The 17,226-nt window shown below is 37.3% G+C and overlaps 1 protein-coding gene across 8 annotated transcripts in view; it reads left to right on the top strand.

Annotated features, from left to right (window-relative positions):
- PKP4 (plakophilin 4) overlaps positions 1-17,226 on the top strand; it is a 236,160-nt gene that overhangs the window by 68,219 nt on the left and 150,715 nt on the right. For all 8 annotated transcript variants that reach the window (XM_087860912.1, XM_087860933.1, XM_087860920.1 and 5 more), the window contains exon 2: positions 4,814-4,950. In XM_087860912.1, the coding sequence (XP_087717038.1) occupies positions 4,819-4,950 (132 nt within the window). In that variant the 5' untranslated portion in view covers positions 4,814-4,818. The remainder of the gene's footprint in view (positions 1-4,813; positions 4,951-17,226) is intronic.

A 17,226-nucleotide genomic window follows, 5' to 3' on the forward strand; every position in this document is an offset into this window, starting at 1 on the left:
TTAAAGCCGGAGATAAAATGAGAAGACACCTGTAGGAGTTGGTCACAAACTCTTCTCAGCTTTTTAAGCCAAACAGAGAAACTGCACTAAAATTTCCAGTGTCCATCATGCCTTCAGGAAAAGCACAGCTTCCTGCCCTCCAGGTGCCTTTTAACAGATAGCTGTGATATGATAGACAACATTCTGGAAACTGAGAAACACTCACATCAATTCAGAATGTAGAAGTTGTCTTATCTTGGTGTCCCCCTCAGACACTTGAATGTTTGCTCCAAAAGGAAGGACCTTCCTGAGTTTCCTCTTGTGGCTCAACCTTTAATTTGATTAAAAATAATATAACCATTAGCCAAATTTGATTAAAAGTATAAAGACAGTAATAATAAAGGCAAATACAAGTTTGTTACAAAACCATTAGTTTTTGATCTAGCTCTTAGGATCATGACCTAAAATGTCCACCTTGTCTGTCAATAGCAGTCCTTCAGAGGTTTATAGACATCTGCTTGTCTGCATAGTCCTTCTCTTCTTGAGATCAGACTTACTCTTCTTGTTCCGTTAACTGCCCTTCCTGTGTCTCCCCCACCCCCCATTAAGGCCTGAGCTCCTAAAGAGCAGGAGCTGTCATTCATTTTGTCCCTATTCCGATGACTGGTAAGAATGAATACCTTCACCATCCTACTCGTCCTTTCCTGAATGGATACATTTGTGTCGGTTTCTGCAAATGTGCCATCTGTAACTGGACCTGGACATGTCCCAAGGAGCCTGAAGGAGAGGTGTATGCTCATGTGTCCCCCTGTTCTGTTGTCTTAAATACCGATATCAATACAGTATAAAATCACCTTGTCTTTGGAGCAGCTTTGTCTCGTGCGTGGTTCACTCATTCTGCTCTTGAACCTGAAACGCCTAAATCTTTTCCCCAGTGTGCTGCTAAGCTAACCTCAATATAAGACCTCACATTTGGGGCGCCTGGGTGGCGCAGTCGTTAAAGCGTCTGCCTTCGGCTCAGGGCGTGATCCTGGCGATCCGGGATCGAGTCCCACATCAGGCTCCTCCGCTGGGAGCCTGCTTCTTCCTCTCCCACTCCCCCTGCTGTGTTCCCTCTCTCGCTGGCTGTCTCTCTGTCACATAAATAAATAAAATCTTTAAAAAAAAAAAAAAAAAAGACCTCACATTTGTTCCTGTTGTTTTTATCTCATAGAGGCAGCTCATTACTGCAGTATAGGAATGTTTTCTATATTTTAATTTTATTATATGGATTAATTCAGTATTCATAGTCATTGAAGAATTTGAGCATGCCTGTGCATTATTTACATTATATAGCTAAACTTCTGGTTAGGTTTGGGTCAAGATCAGCGTTCTCTGGCATTGCATTAGAAAATCTTTATAGGATGATGTTTCTTTCGGCCATTTACAGACTGTGAGAGTCAGCAGTTGCCCTGTGCCAGCCCCAGTGCTCTGCTGATTATATCATGGGGGACTTGTAATATACATGCCTCACTGGAGTCTAGACACACTACATTTCCATGGTTACGCTGCCAAAGACAAAAATTAGAACAGCTTAACATGACTTTTCTTTGCTGTGCCCCTTTCTGGTTCTCACAGATCATCTCTTGGATAAAATCCTTTTAAGAATCTCACCTAAGATCTATGTCTAGCTCTCTAGTTTATGATGTGAAAAGAGTCTACTTTCTTTTTTTTCAAAAACAGCAATGGCATTTTCCTGCTTCCAGTTTTCTGGCACCTCTACCATTCCCTTGTGATTCTCCAGAGAGCCCCCAAAATGCTTCAGTTCTCTCAGGTCCCTAGAATGTGCTTGTCCAAATCAGGCAAGTTGAGGTCATAGAAGGAAACACGAAGCCGTATTTCTCACGGTCCCTTTGCTATAGAAGCATTCATTGTTTGTGTGTGTGTGTGTGTGTGTGTGTTTTTCCTTTGCTAATGGGAAGAAGTAATAATCTCATCCTGTGACACTAGTCGTAGCTTGATTCCTGTGACTCCTTAAATTATTATGAGAAGTACAGGAAAGTGGAGAGAAGACCTCATGAGGTTTAGAACTTGTCAGTACTGTGGCATCCCTCTTCTGCCCAGTGTTGGGTTCTGATATTTGGGGGCTCTTCCAGACATGAGGGGCAGTGAAATGTTTCACCCTCGGATGTGCATGGGCACTGTGGTCATTCTTCAGCCCGGCCATGTTAGTGATTGCCTGCAGCACCTTTCCGTCTTTGAGGAATCAGAGAATAAAAAATACCATCCCTGCCTGTGAAAATCTCCTCTCCTGCCTGGTACTGGTTTCCTTTACAAATTCATAAGTGCGGCGCAGCCTCTACCTATCAACTTTGGTGGTGGTGGTCCATCACTTGCATCTTGCTGTGCTTAGCCTTGATCTGATTCATATTTTGCTGCCTCAGCTAGGTGATGAGGCACTCATGGTCAGTGACCCTGCCTTATGCTTGAACCTCCTATCCCCCGGCACATGTGGGCAGAGTGGTATTCGGAAAATGCTCGTCTGATATTGATCCTGGACAGTCAGAATCATCAAAGTAAATACAGTGAAGTAAGTGTGGTATACTTATAGTGATGTAATATAATTACAGTAACATATCTTTCAGTAAGGCTCCTCCTATTTATATAAAGAATTAATAATTACTTCCCCGGTGATGTTTCTGTTTTCTCCTTTTCTCAAATTTTCTTTGTTCACTGAATTTGTTTCTCTTTTCCTTGCACATTGGTATTTCATGATATTACACTCTTGACATTTAAAATTTTTGATTCTTGGCATTATTTGTTTCACTGTTGCATAGTAACATTTTTGTTCTTTGCAACCATCTGCTTATTTTAAGGTGTGTAGTTTTTCAATGGCATAGAATACTTTCATATCTTTACTGGCCTTAAATGTTAATCTAACATCTTTATGTGTGGCATTTTTTTCTTCATAGACTTCCTGTCTTTTTCTAGGCAGCACCCGGTAAATACAGAAATGGGCTATTTTATTCAGTTGATGATATTTTAAGTGTATTTTGTATCTCAAGCCTACCACATATACTAAAAAATAAAGATTCCCATAAAATCCTTCCATTGTGCTGTAGAAAGAATTAGTAAGCCGTTTTTTAAGGAGGGAAGTGGGGCTCAACAATGGTAACTTGTCCAACGGCACTTAGGTTTTGATCCTACATCCACTTACTCCAAGACTGAATGAAGTTTCTCCTCTACTCATACTTGAGGAGATCTTCCTCCTTGCAGGTAAGGCTCCACCTGAGCTTGGACACCATAGAAATGAAGGATAGAGAATTCACCTGCTAGAGCAGGCATACAGACTCTTAATGAAGCTGGCATTAGGGAAAATACACAAACTCATCACATTCACTGCCCATTTCTGCCTACTAATATGGGAAGAATAAAACAACTACTGTTAGAAGCCTGGAACCCAAACCCACCTTCACTAATGTGAAAGTCAGGAATGAGGATGAGAGCTAGAGAGAGGTCAGGTGGTATGCATATATCTTCCCTTCTCTTACAGATGATGATTTTAGAAGAAGCAAGCTGATACTGAAATTTGAGAGAATGGGGGAAAAAAATCCCCAGATCCTACTGTGGGATTGAATATTATAGAAGTTGATAAAAAAAAAAAATCAAACTACAACAATAGAGTAATTCTTAGGAGAAAACTATGAAGAATGTCAAGAATAGTACTTATGGTTTGACATATCCATATATGTTTACAGAGTAACACATTGAACAAATAAGGTCTCATGAGTATCATAGCACTTGGTGAGATTTGCCTGATGACCACAATGAGACATGGAAAAGATGGTCAGTCCTTCATTTATATATTCATTTATTTAGCAAACGGGTATTGAATACTTGTTACATACGCCAGGCACTAGACTAGTCTCATGGTATGATAGATTGTGCTCTCAAGAGAACAGACTGCTGTGTAAACAAGTTATTAAAATATTTACAACGTTTTATGTGGGACTCTTCCCAGTCTTCAAATTTATGAAAAATCCCTATCAGGTCAGTGGTCTGGCAAACACATCACCCTTGGTGTGTTAAGGCCACTCCATCTCTTGCTTTAGAACTCATTCTTTCATAAACTGTGGGCCTGAAAAAATAGACCCTCTTTTTAAACACCATCTCCATTGCCATTGTCATATTTGGGTAATCAGATTCTTCTAAGGAAACCACTTTAGCTATAATACTCCACCAAAGATAACCTTGTTCTAGTTGTTAATGCCTTCCGTTTCTTTTAAATACAGGAGACTTTGCTTATTTGCAAGCCCAAGTTTTAAACCTTTTTTTTCCTCCTATTGCGTAAGACTCTTCTGTAACTGGTAAAGCATTTGCGTGTTTGTAGACATCTTCTTGTATGTGAACTTTACAAACTGGCCCCTATAGCAGTCTAGAGGATTGATTATTATTTGTTTCATGATATAATCATATTTACTTATTGGTTATCTGATTAGAAAAATCAGTGATTCAACAAGCTTCTAACAGTTGTATTGTCCTCAGTACATTTTTAACTAAGAGCACTCCCCCCAACACTTTTGTCATTTTTTTGCTATGATGTTGTTTATACATTTTCTTAGTATGTATTATTATTACTGCTACTACTACTGCAATTTTTAGTATTTAGTCGTACTAGCTGTACTTTTGGCCCTAGATGTTGCCTTTCAAAAATCAAATAGCTATAAGGAGTTGTGATCCTTGTGCGTAGAAGTCTGTAGTATTTCCTAGGAACCATCTGCAAATCCTCAGTCCCTGCCTGTTCCTGCATAGGAGCGCATGAACAGATGTGAACTGTTTGTCTGCTTGTTTGCAGGAGGAATGCCCACTCCTGAGCAGGCCTCATTGGTGGAGGAGGGGCAACCACAGACCCGCCAGGAAGCTGCCTCCACTGGCCCAGGCATGGAACCCGAGACCACAGCCACCACTATTCTAGCTTCCGTGAAGGAGCAGGTATATCCTCTTATTGGAATTTGCAATCGGTTATTTCTTCGATGCCTTTAAAAATTAATCTTTGGATGTGTTTTAAATTTGTCTAACGTCCTTGATGCCTTCACGTTTTTTAATTATAAGGTGTTTACATCCCTGAGTACATTGGGATGACTGGCACGTAGACCGCTCCAGGTGCCAGTCAGAATCGGAACATGCAGGATACTTGTGCGTCTGCAAGTAAGGACAATATCGATGGTGATTGGTGTCTCTGTCTCTCCCACATTGCAGAGTGTGTGCATGCGCGCCAAGCCTTGTGAAGCATATTTTACACTGCTGACTTTTCTGTCAGGACTCTGGCAACTTGAGGCCTGTAGTATCCTTAGATGTGCTGACCATTTGAACATTATTTTAACATAGGTATTATATAGGGTTGTCTCTGTGATTTTTGGATAAAGGCTATATTTGTTGTGTTTGTCCGAATCAAAGTATATTCATTTTGTGAGCTAGTGTTCTAAAACTTGTCAAACTGTGCCAGTTTGCTTCAATGTCATGTTTATGTTGACTTTTTTTTTTTAAGGTACTTAATGCTATTTATCCTTCAAATACAAGTAGCCTTCTAAATTGGATCTTATCTGTTGTGCTTAGAGAAATTGGAATTCCTGAATTTAATTTCTTCAGATTTAAAAGCTTAATAAGGTGAATGTAAATTTAAAGCTCCAGGGATAGTTTTTTTTTTTTCCTGCCCCCTCCCTCAAAAACAAAACAAAAGAAACATATGCCTTCTGTGAGGGTTTTTCTGTTGGAAATAATTTAATGTTACATTTTTTTAAGCCTTATGATTAAACCACTGATTCTTTTCTTCTCAAGAGTTATAAACTTACATGTATATTTGCTGGAATACTCTTTTAAGAAATCAATATCAACAGTTCAGATGACTAATGATGACAGAGTAAAGGAATATTTAATACCTCATTATTTTACTGTTTGCTGTACCTTACAGCTAGCTATGTAGAGTGTAGGAATACTCCAGAATATTTGACGTTAGAGCCGTGTGTTCAAGAAAAATGATTTCATAGCTTACGCTAGTAGCAAAATATCAAAATATTTTCCATTCCCCCAATGAAATTTGAAGTTTTCAGAACATTCCACAAACTAAGAATTTGACAAGAGACAAAAAAATTGTGGTCAGTACTGTTTTCATTTTCCACAAAACTGTCGATTATCCAACTTTAGGGAGGAAAAAAGGACCCTTATTGCACTTCATAATTGTCGAGATTTGACCCAAGGAGCTGTAAAATGAGAAGACTGATTTATTTTGAGCTGTTAGTATAATCCCACATTTTGGAGAAACATGACGGTAAATTTATCAACATGCCCAGAACTGACTTAAAGCTAAAAACTGTCTTCAGTAAACATAACTACAAGAACTTTGCATTTGTACCTTGAGACCAGATGATACCGTGTATGTTGAAGAAAATTGGAAACCTATTATGATTTTGGCACTGGAATTCCTTGACAGCCTCAGATGACGTCAACATTCTATCTTTTGGTGATAAATAGTGTTCTGAATGAATATTTTGTAGGAGATAGCATGAAGGATTCCTGTTTCTGAAGATACCCAAAAGAATTACAGGTATTTGCTATTTATGAGAAGAATTACCATATATATCCCAGATTATTTAGTTAGTGGGCGGCTGTACTCTACACTTATACTCCTGTTCTAAGAATTTGAATCCACTAGTATATGTTTAATTTCTTTTAAAATTGTTTATCAGTGCTCAGTACTCAGCATTTCATTCAGCCCAAAACCATATCCATCTCTTGTTCCAAGATAGTCACCTGATTTTAAATAGCCAACATGAGCTTCTAGGCAAGATCCTCTTAATTTCTTTATAGTTGGGGTAGAAACTTCTTAGGACTTCCTGAAATGTCACTCCCTATCATCTACCCAATGTGACAGAGCACAGAAAAGTTAGGAATTTAAAAAGCTAGTTACTATTCACCTTGTATATTTGATTTGAAAATAACCAGTCAGAATGTGACATTCATAATCGCGTTAGGCCCAAATGAAATAGTTAATGTCCTTGATAATGTTTTATATCGAAAGAATAATATTCTTGGGTGGGATGTATAGTTTTGTTTTTGTTTTTTAAATCTCAATACAACGCAACATTCATAGCCATGGAGTGAAAACATGAGATTCTCTGATCTCAAAGAAAAGACCTTGTTTGGTGGCAGCCATGTGTCAGGAAGGATATTTCATTGGGTTCAGAAGGAAGAGACCCTTTCAGTGCAACCGAGTAGATAGCCTGGGTTCCTATCCGGCACCCACTGCTTTCTGTGTTATCTTAGGAAGATTTCTTAACCACTCTGTACCTCAGTTTCCCCTCTGTAAATTGGTGACAATGATAGTTATTGAGGACATTAAATTAATCATTGTAAAATGCTTACAGTGGTGTCTGGCACTTAGTAAGTGCTCATAGTAAGGGCTAATATTACTGTTTTAATCAGCATTTCTACCTAAGAATAAAAGGTGCCTCTTAGGAGGAACTAGTGGTGCTATTTTTAAGTAGATAGATATTTTTATGTAGCTAGATATATGGATAGATTTATAGATATATAGATATTTTTATGTAGCTAGATAGATGATTGATTCAGTGAGCCTTCCTTGGACAGTGATAATGAAGATAAAACAACTTTGTGTATATTGAGCTGTGTTTATGCTATGACAATATTTTATTTCTACATGGCATTAAACTTTCAAAACTTCACCATGCTGGTCTCACAAATTAGAACAGCCTTATGTGTGTATTCTAAGAAATAGAGCATGTAGAAATTTTACCAACATGCTGATTTTGTGCAATTCAAACATAATGTCAAGGCACTTGATTAAGACATTGGGAAGTAATATCTTTTAACACACACCTGAATTTTGAGAGGAGAAGTCTGGTTCTTCTTGAGCAGAAGTACATCCAAGCCACTAAAATACCTCATATGTACTCCCCCGGGGCAATTCACAGTAAGTAGTAGGGAAGGAAATAGCAAGCAACCAAAGCAGTCTTGTTAACAAAGCATTAGTCTGTTAATATCTGAAATTGGTTTTTGGGTGTCAAAACCACAATTATATCTTCCTCTACTGGGCCACACTTTCCCTAGGATCCCAAAGACAGAAGCTATTCCTTATTCCTTGACAAAATGTTGAGATTCACATTCCCTCCCTTCTGTAAAATGATAGCCTTTTACATTGATGTCAGTCACTTAGGTGCACACCTGAGGAGTTATAGAAAAAGTCTTTGCTCTTTGCCAGATAGAAAGACTCCTGTTCAAGTGCTGCCTCTTTTGTGACGCCATTTGTACCCCATCTGAAGTCAGATCTCTCTCCTCCTCTTTAGCACTTTATACCACTGCTTTGACTCTTATTGTTTGCTCCCTTAATTATATAATTAGCTACCTAACAACAGAGCCATGTTTTTATACATTGTTTGACACACATGTTACAGACTCCCCACCAGCACCTTTAATGATAATAGACTTGGAATAAATGATTGCTCAGAAAGGGGGTGGATGAATAATACTGGCTCTCAGATTACTTTGTCACCAACTAACTGTTTGTGAAGATAATGGGACCTGTAGCCACATTCATAGAGCATTACTGAGCAAGAGAATCTCACAGACAGCACTGAGAAATGTAGCTACTTAACAGTATATTCTTATCCTTAAGTCAGTTTAAATTGAGTGTATCCATATTGATGTAGAAATTAAATCTGATCTCTGCAAGGAGCAAACTAAAATTTTATTTCCTATTAGTGGCCAAAAAATGACATAGGTGTTAAGAATTTCACTTTCCATCTTTCCAGCTTAGCTGAAAATTAAGTGCAGGAAAAAGAGAATGTGGTTTATCTTGGTAATGTTACAAAATATCTACCAGCATCTTGTATACCAAGTGATAGAAGTAACTGCTGAAGAAATTTCTTCAAGCATCATGCTTTAAGAGTAGTTAAAATCATCCCATGGGAATAACAAAATAATGTGATCCTTGAACTCAAATCCAAAATTACATGAAGCGCCAGTTGGCTGTAATCAAGATCAGCATTGGATAGGTTCTCCTGTTCAGCTCAACTCCTTAATAAGGATCCAGGAGTCCATGATGAATAAAGATATTGGAAACAAAGAACTTTTTTGTATCCTGATAGTTTTCAAGTGTCTGGAAAATTTAAGAATGATCTGTGCCTAGCTTAGTATCTTACACGTAGTGGGATAAAGAAATATGGCCAAATGTGGTGCCTCAAAGGGCCCTGCCTCCTCCTGTGAAAACCTCAGGCTTACATGATTGATTTCTCCTTGAAGTGGTTGGTAAATATTTAGATGCAGAAGAATTGGAATTTGGTAAGACACTTGCTGCTCATCCAGAGCTTTGCCTCCACCCCTGCAGGTTAGATGGGTCAGTGTGCTACCTTCACAGGCGCAAAGGAAACAGTGAGCCAAGGGCCATGTATAGGCCATTACTATCAGTTGGGAGAGTATATTGTAGTTTTTATAACTGATGGGATGTGATCTGGACTATAGAAACTCTTTAAAAGACCATATGGCCAATCATAGGGTTAGCAAGCATATTTCATGGCTCTGTATAGGATGCAAGTTGATTTGCATTCCGTAGAATCACACGTGATATATATTACACTCTTCTATCTTGTGTCATAAAATTGCTTGCATAATTGAGATCTCTATTTGAACTTGGCCGTACTCAGGCACTTTAACTTCCATTCTGCCGTTCCCTCACAAACCTCACTCTCTTATTTTTGGCTTCTGATTTAAGAAGTTTGGAAACCACATTTAAGGTTGAGGCCAATCCAGATAGCATGAAATCGTAAGCACAGAACAGATTTAGTAAAACATGCTCATTTTACGTATACTTTTCTTACTCTGGTGAGGTCCTAAATTACGTACTGTATATACTTCTTTTGTTTTTTGGTTTTTTTTTTTTTTTTAAGTTTTTTTTTTTTTTTTTTTTGACAGAGACAGCCAGCTAGAGAGGGAACACAAGCAGGGGGAGTGGGAGAGGAAGAAGCAGGCTCATAGCAGAGGAGCCTGATGTGGGGCTCGATCCCATAACGCCGGGATCACGCCCTGAGCCGAAGGCAGCCACTTAATGACTGCGCCACCCAGGCGCCCCTATACTTCTTTTGTTATCCTTGATGAGTGAAAATTGCAATGTTCTTCACTTGTGAGGCTCTCAGAGAGAAGCTTCCAGACAATATTTTCTGAATTCAGTGAGAATTTCAGTTCTACTGTCAGTGTGGCCATATTAACTTAAGTGAAACTTAAATATTGTGGAGTGAAATGAGAGTCATTAAAGATCCTTAATTTTTGAAGATAGAATAAGGAACTTTGGAGCCAACTGTGCCCTATTGATATTACTTCATTTTTACATGGATGTGTTAGCTTCAGTAATTACACACCCTTCCTGTATGGCAGAATGCCCAGAACTGAACAAATTCCAGTGCAATTATTTACTTTATTCCTCTGAAACTGAAACAACTCAACTGTTGTGCACCTGCCTTTGCAGCTTCCTTTTATTTGGCCCCTAAGTTTATTTACAATGAAATCATTCTCTCTGACACACCTCAACCACATGCAGAAGACGGAATTTTTATTTCAACCGTAAACAAGCATAGTTTTTTGCTTAGCTAAAAGCACTGTAAGTACAATGCCTAAAACTTCGCGTTTTTCCTATTAATCACTTAGTCATTTTTCTTACTGGTAACTGAATTATCCCAGCAATTATAATTACCGTGTAACGTATAGTGAAGTCTTCCATGCCTGAACTGCATCATCAAACACAAGGTAAGATTGGATCTTTTCTTAGTGATTTCTGTGGGATCATCAAATTTTACAGCTTTACCTCCTTAATATTATGGAAATGTGGTTCAACATGAGGTCAAGTGGCAGAGCTCTTGTGACACTATTTGGCCTGGATTCAAAAATTCTGAACCCTGCCGCTCGGTTCTCAGATCAGTCCTCTTCGGTTGTGTGTGGTCAGAATGTAACGTTTCTCTCCCGTGTGTTCATGGTGTAGGGGAGCCTCCGTTTCAGGTATCTCCATTATCAGGTGGTTAAGGAATACCACAGACTATGGCCAACAGGTTTATTCAGTATGTGAGTGTATGTAAAAAAATTGTCCTCAGCAGCATAAAAAATTAGACTGCCAAGTTAGCTAGCAACAAGTATATACATTTTGTGATAGCCTGATAAATGATCAGCTGGACCTGTTAGCAGTTTCCCAGTCTTACAGGTCCCCGAAGTACATCCCGAATAGCTGCATATTTGTTCTATTTGATTCAGTTGGAGACATCTTTTTAGGCTTATTCAGACTCTAGGTTTTGTTTATTTGTTTTGTTTTGGTGTGTTTTGTTTTGTTTTGAAGAGCTCTTAAATTCCAGGAATTTGAGCAGACTCCATCTGGTTTTTCACACATAGCTAGATCACATATGCAGCCATGAAATACATAGTAGGTGTACTCAATATAAAAATATTTATTGGGCTCATGAACTGGGAATGCAGAAATGCTTACAATCCTGCTATAGTTAGCTTTAGTGCTTGCTTTAAACTGAATAAAAAATATTGATTGAAAGCATACTGTGAGCAAAGCACTCTGTCCAGGAAAGGGAGGGAAGGGATGGTAAGGAGGCCTCACAAAGATGATCTTTCAGGTACAGTTTCCACCCTCAGAAGAATGCATAGGCACAAACCATATTGTATACTTTTATGTGAAGTAATTGGCACAGTATGAGTATTCATTAATGGAACCACAGAATCTAAGAATGTGTTCTTTTGCCTCTTTTTTGATTTAAGCAGGCTGTAGATATGTATTATATCGTATCGGTTTTATATAAATTTGCTAACTTAGGCATTTTTGACTTCAGTTTTTGCCGTTGAATTAGCATTACTTTTTGTTTACATTTGAAAGTAATATTTTTCCTTTATTAACACTTAAAGTTAAGCCTGACTTTGTATGTTTAAAATGATAATTTACTTTTCAGTTGAATAACAATTCCTGTTCAGACTTAAATTATGAATATATGATATAATTTTTCCCCTGTACATGCAAACTTTATGCTATGAAAGTTGAAATGACTGACTGCTGAGTCGGTGAGATTAAATGGGTGACAGGATCATTCAGCACTGAATTCCCTGCACTGCATGATCATTTTTCTTTTTAGAATCATTTCTGGAGAGAAAAATATTTTAGAAACATTGTTTTTCCCTCAGGTCTAACCCTGCGGTTCCTCCATAGCTATAGCAAAACAGTCTGTCTTCATGTGGAAGTGCTCTCAATTTATCAATTGCCGTTTTTGTTGCTTTTGTAGAAATGGGTCCATATGGTCTCTCTGTATCTGTTTATATATTATGAATGTATTGTTTCCAAAGTGATTGGATCTGCTTGTATGTCAGCAAAGTAATTTAGGTTATGATTATGTCATTTTAGACATTCCTAAGTTTTGTTTTTTTTCCAAGTAGTTTGAAGACAAATCTCTGTCTTAGCTTGTAGAGTCTTACGAGTCTTTATGTACCCAGACCTTAATGCAGGGATTGCATGTAATAGAACCAGTCTGCAAACACATTGAAAGAGCACATTATTGAAACTTGAAGATAATGCATGTTATGCAATTAAATTCTGTATAAATCATATTTCAGATATGAATGTGGCTATCATAAATTGAAAGATAGTTTTCTTAGAATTGAAATCTCTTGGCTCTTGAAAGAAAATGTAATTTTCCCTTAAAAATTGGAGCTCAAGGTGTTTTTCAATGTATAGGCTCTTTAATTTATATTTTAATTTGCAGACTTTTACATTGAAAATTCCTATAGAGCAACATAACATCAGAAAAGTATTCATCATGTGGTATCATCCTCTGTAATGGGAAGTATATCTGATTTGCAAGTTCTCCTAAAATCATTCCGAAAGCCTAAATCAAGATAAAGGTCCTTGGTTACTGCATAGGGCCTTCTATTTTGCTATTCTGGGGGAATTAAGGCTTACCATTTCCTTCATACTTAGCATCTCTGCATTCTGTTATTCCTTTAGAAATTCCTTTCCATCATAAAGTTGATGTAAACTATTAGTTCTCCACTTTGCAAGTATTTTCGTAAATTGTTTTATTTAAAAAATAAAGAGTAAGCCTAACTTGCCCAAGTGTGGAGTAAATTGGCACCTCCTTCTTTTCATTCATGACCTTAGCTGCCTCATATGTTTCTTGCTTTAAAGCTATAACTGTTGTAAGGGGAGAAGCTTGCTGGAGTTTTCCCATAGCCCCATTTTCTCATTTGTTTCTTAATAAGGTGAATATTGTTTTCTTTATATAATGTAAGTGCTTCACAGCAGGATCTTGATTTTTCTCTTATTTCAGTTAGCAAAGTATAATGAAAAAGTAGATTCTTATTAATTTATTTTGTAGATAAATGTGTTTTAGTAATTGATGCTGTTGGCATTATTTTAAGCTGATTGATGCGAAGATTTGATGGTCTGTAAGTAAGACTAGGAAACATCAGTTTGTATAACTATGCTTTCTGAACGGAATACTGTTACTTGTAGCATGTTTGATTTGCACTACAGAGTAAGGAAAACATATTTTACTGATGTGTAACTATTTTATTCGGTTGAATTTTTTTAAATTTCCGAACCCTTGGTAAAACTTCTTTTGATTCCCCATTAAAAATATGAAGATATTCACCCTGTTGTCAGAGTTAGAGAGTTCTCCTATTGTAAGGCCAGTAGAACAGGATGAAGAAGAATGGTCAGTGGATTATCTGTGCCAAGTCTGCCTTTGTGATCACAAAGACCGACCCCCCATTGCTTTACTGGGTTTGCTGCTTTTTAGTGCAGCCAGACTACTGTTTTCTTTTCTCCCTGCCATCATCACTTCTACTACCACTACTGATGGAAACAAATGATTAATTTGGAAAAGATTTTATCATAAGGATAGGATATAAGAATCAATGAATTCTATGGAATAGAAATCTATTAGGAGACTAATAGCTAACATTATTACTTACCATGTGCCAGGTATTGTGCTAGGTGCTTTACATGGAGGATTGCCAATGTTCCTTATCACAACTTTATGAATTAATGCTTTGAAAATCTCTGTTTTTTTTGGCCACGGAACATCTGATCCAAATTTCTTTATTCCATTCATTTTCCCACCTTAATAGACTTGGTGAGAAAATATATAGTCTTAAGTGATAAAGATAAATTGTTTCAGTAAATTGTTTTTAATCTTTAAATTAGCCACAGCATCTTCTGTTGCTTTTAACCAAAAACCGTGAATTATTTAGATAGTTGTTATTATTGCCCCTACTTACAGGGAAACTGAAACTCGAGAAGGTTGATTAACTTGCCCAAACTTTTACGGCGAATTAGGAGGGAATCTGGGATTCGTATCAGGCAGTTATGTTACAGAAATGCTTACTAGACAATTGAAGTCTACAATGGAGTCAATAAAGAGAAGAATGGATACAGAAGAGAAGTGAATCATTGGTAATCACAAGATTTGTTGAGAAGTTATCTCGGAATATGAAGGAAAATAACAAAAAGGATATGATAAATGTTACTAGGCATGGAGGCTTTAGAAAATAAATCTAACGTAAGCATTGTGAATGTTATCAAGAAAGATTTATAGTCGCTAGAACAGAAGCAATACTTAAATATAGTTTAAAAACATTTTTTCTAAGCAGAAAGTAAAGCTGTGAATGTGCAGATTTGAAGGGGTCATTACATTTCCAGGTATCACTTATGGAAAAGAGATCAGTCTAGGAATAACCTTGACAAAATTTTATATTCATAAAAATGTAGGAGAAAAAAACTACACGAACCCAGATAAAAGAAATGATTTATCTGTGAGAGATAATATCAGACTGAGATCTAGATCTAGCTTTGCTGAAACAGAAGATGTAAGAAGAGCATAGAACAGTGTGTTCAGAGTGTTGAAGGAAAAATCCTTGTAATCTAAGCGTTTTACACCCAGCTAAATTGTCTCATGTGTGAAGGATTAAAACGATATTCTCAGACATTCAGGGTCTCATGAGATATATTCACCCTTGTATCCTGGTATCCTTTTTGATAATTGAAGATGTGTTTTCTTCAGAGAGTAACCAAATTTAAGACTCAGGAATAAGAAATCATATTATAAAATAACTAGTGCATCTTCTTTTCTTTTTTCCTCTCTCTCTCTTTTTTTTAAGATTTTATTTATTTATTTGACAGAGAGAGAGGCGGCAAGAGAGGGAACACAAGCAGGGGGAGTGGGAGAGGGAGAAGCAGGCTTCCTGCTGAGCAGGGAACCCCATGCGGGCTCAATCCCAGAACGCTGGGATCATGACCTGAGCTGAAGGCAGACACTTAACGACTGAGCCCCCCCAGGCGCCCCCTAGTGCATCTTCTTTACTCAAGACTCCAAACCAAGGATCAAGGGTTATTACATGTTATCAATTAGATTTTGCAGTTATTCTCTTGTGTTCTCCTGCTTCCTCTGGTCCACAAGCTACATACTTCTTGGTTGGATGGATATATTACTATGGTGACCACCACTATTGGCCATTGTTACTATTCTGATTCACTTTCGATAATAGTAGCTAAACTGCTTACATGTTTTAGGCACTACACAAGGAGAATGCCCTGTCAGTACAGAGTTTGATTTAGGAATTCAGTGGCATTTTTCATTGTCTCAGCATGTATGATGTTTTGCAACCTGTAAACTTGTGCTAAATGACTAAAGTCATGTTTGTTGGCTTATTGAATTTGTAAAGACAAAAAAAAAAAAGAGAAATCTGCAGTTTGAGCTGGGAACAAATTTCTATTCATGTTATCTTTCTTGGATATCTGAGTATTATTTTAATTGCGCTTAAAATATCAACATGCATAATATGATCTTGTTATGTTAAGGCATATGCTCACTTAGAAAAGGTCTTGTAAGAAAATTCCCAAAGGAGGGGCGCCTGGGTGGCACAGCGGTTAAGTGTCTGCCTTTGGCTCAGGGTGTGATCCCGGCCTTATGGGATCGAGCCCCACATCAGGCTCCTCCACTATGAGCCTGCTTCTTCCTCTCCCACTCCCCCTGCTTGTGTTCCCTCTCTCGCTGGCTGTCTCTGTCTCTGTCAGATAAATAAATAAAATCTTAAAAAAAAAAAAAAAAAAAAAAAGAAAATTCCCAAAGGTGTTCTGGACTACAAAGGATAGGATTTCGGACAAGGTAAGCAGCAGGAGTTTAGCAGATACCTGTTGAATGAGTGAATAAAATGAATGTAATCTGTGTAGAGTATTTACAAGTGAGTAAGGAAAAGGGGGGTATGTAGTATTAACAGATAATTGACAACAGAAGGAATATAAAGGACCAATATGCATATGAAATAATTTTCTTAACTCATTAGTAATCACAGAAATATGAATTAAGATAACGGGAATATATCTGCATTATATTGGCAACTATTAAATCAAAGATAAAACAGTGTGAGTGTTGTGATGTTGGCAATTTCATGTACTATTGGTGAGCAAATTGGCACAACCATTTTGGAAAGCACTTTAATGATCTGTAATAAAGGCCTTAAAAATGGTTGTGTCTTTGGTTCAGTAATTCTAATTCTAGGGATCCTCTAAAGAAGTAGTTACTATTAACACAAAGATACTAATCATAGTGATGTTTCTAATATCTAAAAATTGGCAACAACCTAATTGCCCAAAATGAGTAGAAAGATTACATAGTAGTATATGTATATGATGGGGTTTGCACAACCATTAAAAATCACATTTTTAAAGAATTTTTAATGAAATGGGAGGTGTTCACAATACAAATGAAAGCATAAGTTATCTAACTGTGTAGACTCTTCTATAGAAATACATGTTTATGTATATATACACATGCACTTATTAATAATACAGGAGATACTCTTAAGGAGGTATGCCTGTCCCTGTGTATTTTCTAAATTTCTTAGAAAAGACATGTCGTGCTTAATAACAATTCTACAGCCACAAAATAATATGACCAAGGAGGGAGAAAGCCTTTATAAAAATTACAATAAAATGTTACTACAGACTATGGTTGACAAAGAAGGAAAGAACAGACATTTATATAGATTGTAAGATATGGGAAACTTGTCAGATGAACCATGGTTGAAATGGGAAATTTTGCATGACTAGCAGTCTTCAGATCCAGAAGGGTATCATGGCAGTGGTTAAGGTCAGGACCTCCCACTTCTACCCCTGGCTGTGCTGTGTGACTGAACTTTGGGTGAAGGCTCCTGTGT

Source organism: Ursus americanus, chromosome 1, assembly GCF_024610735.1.
Source record: "Ursus americanus isolate L20-20 chromosome 1, mUrsAme1.1.p, whole genome shotgun sequence".
NCBI lineage: Eukaryota > Metazoa > Chordata > Mammalia > Carnivora > Ursidae > Ursus > Ursus americanus.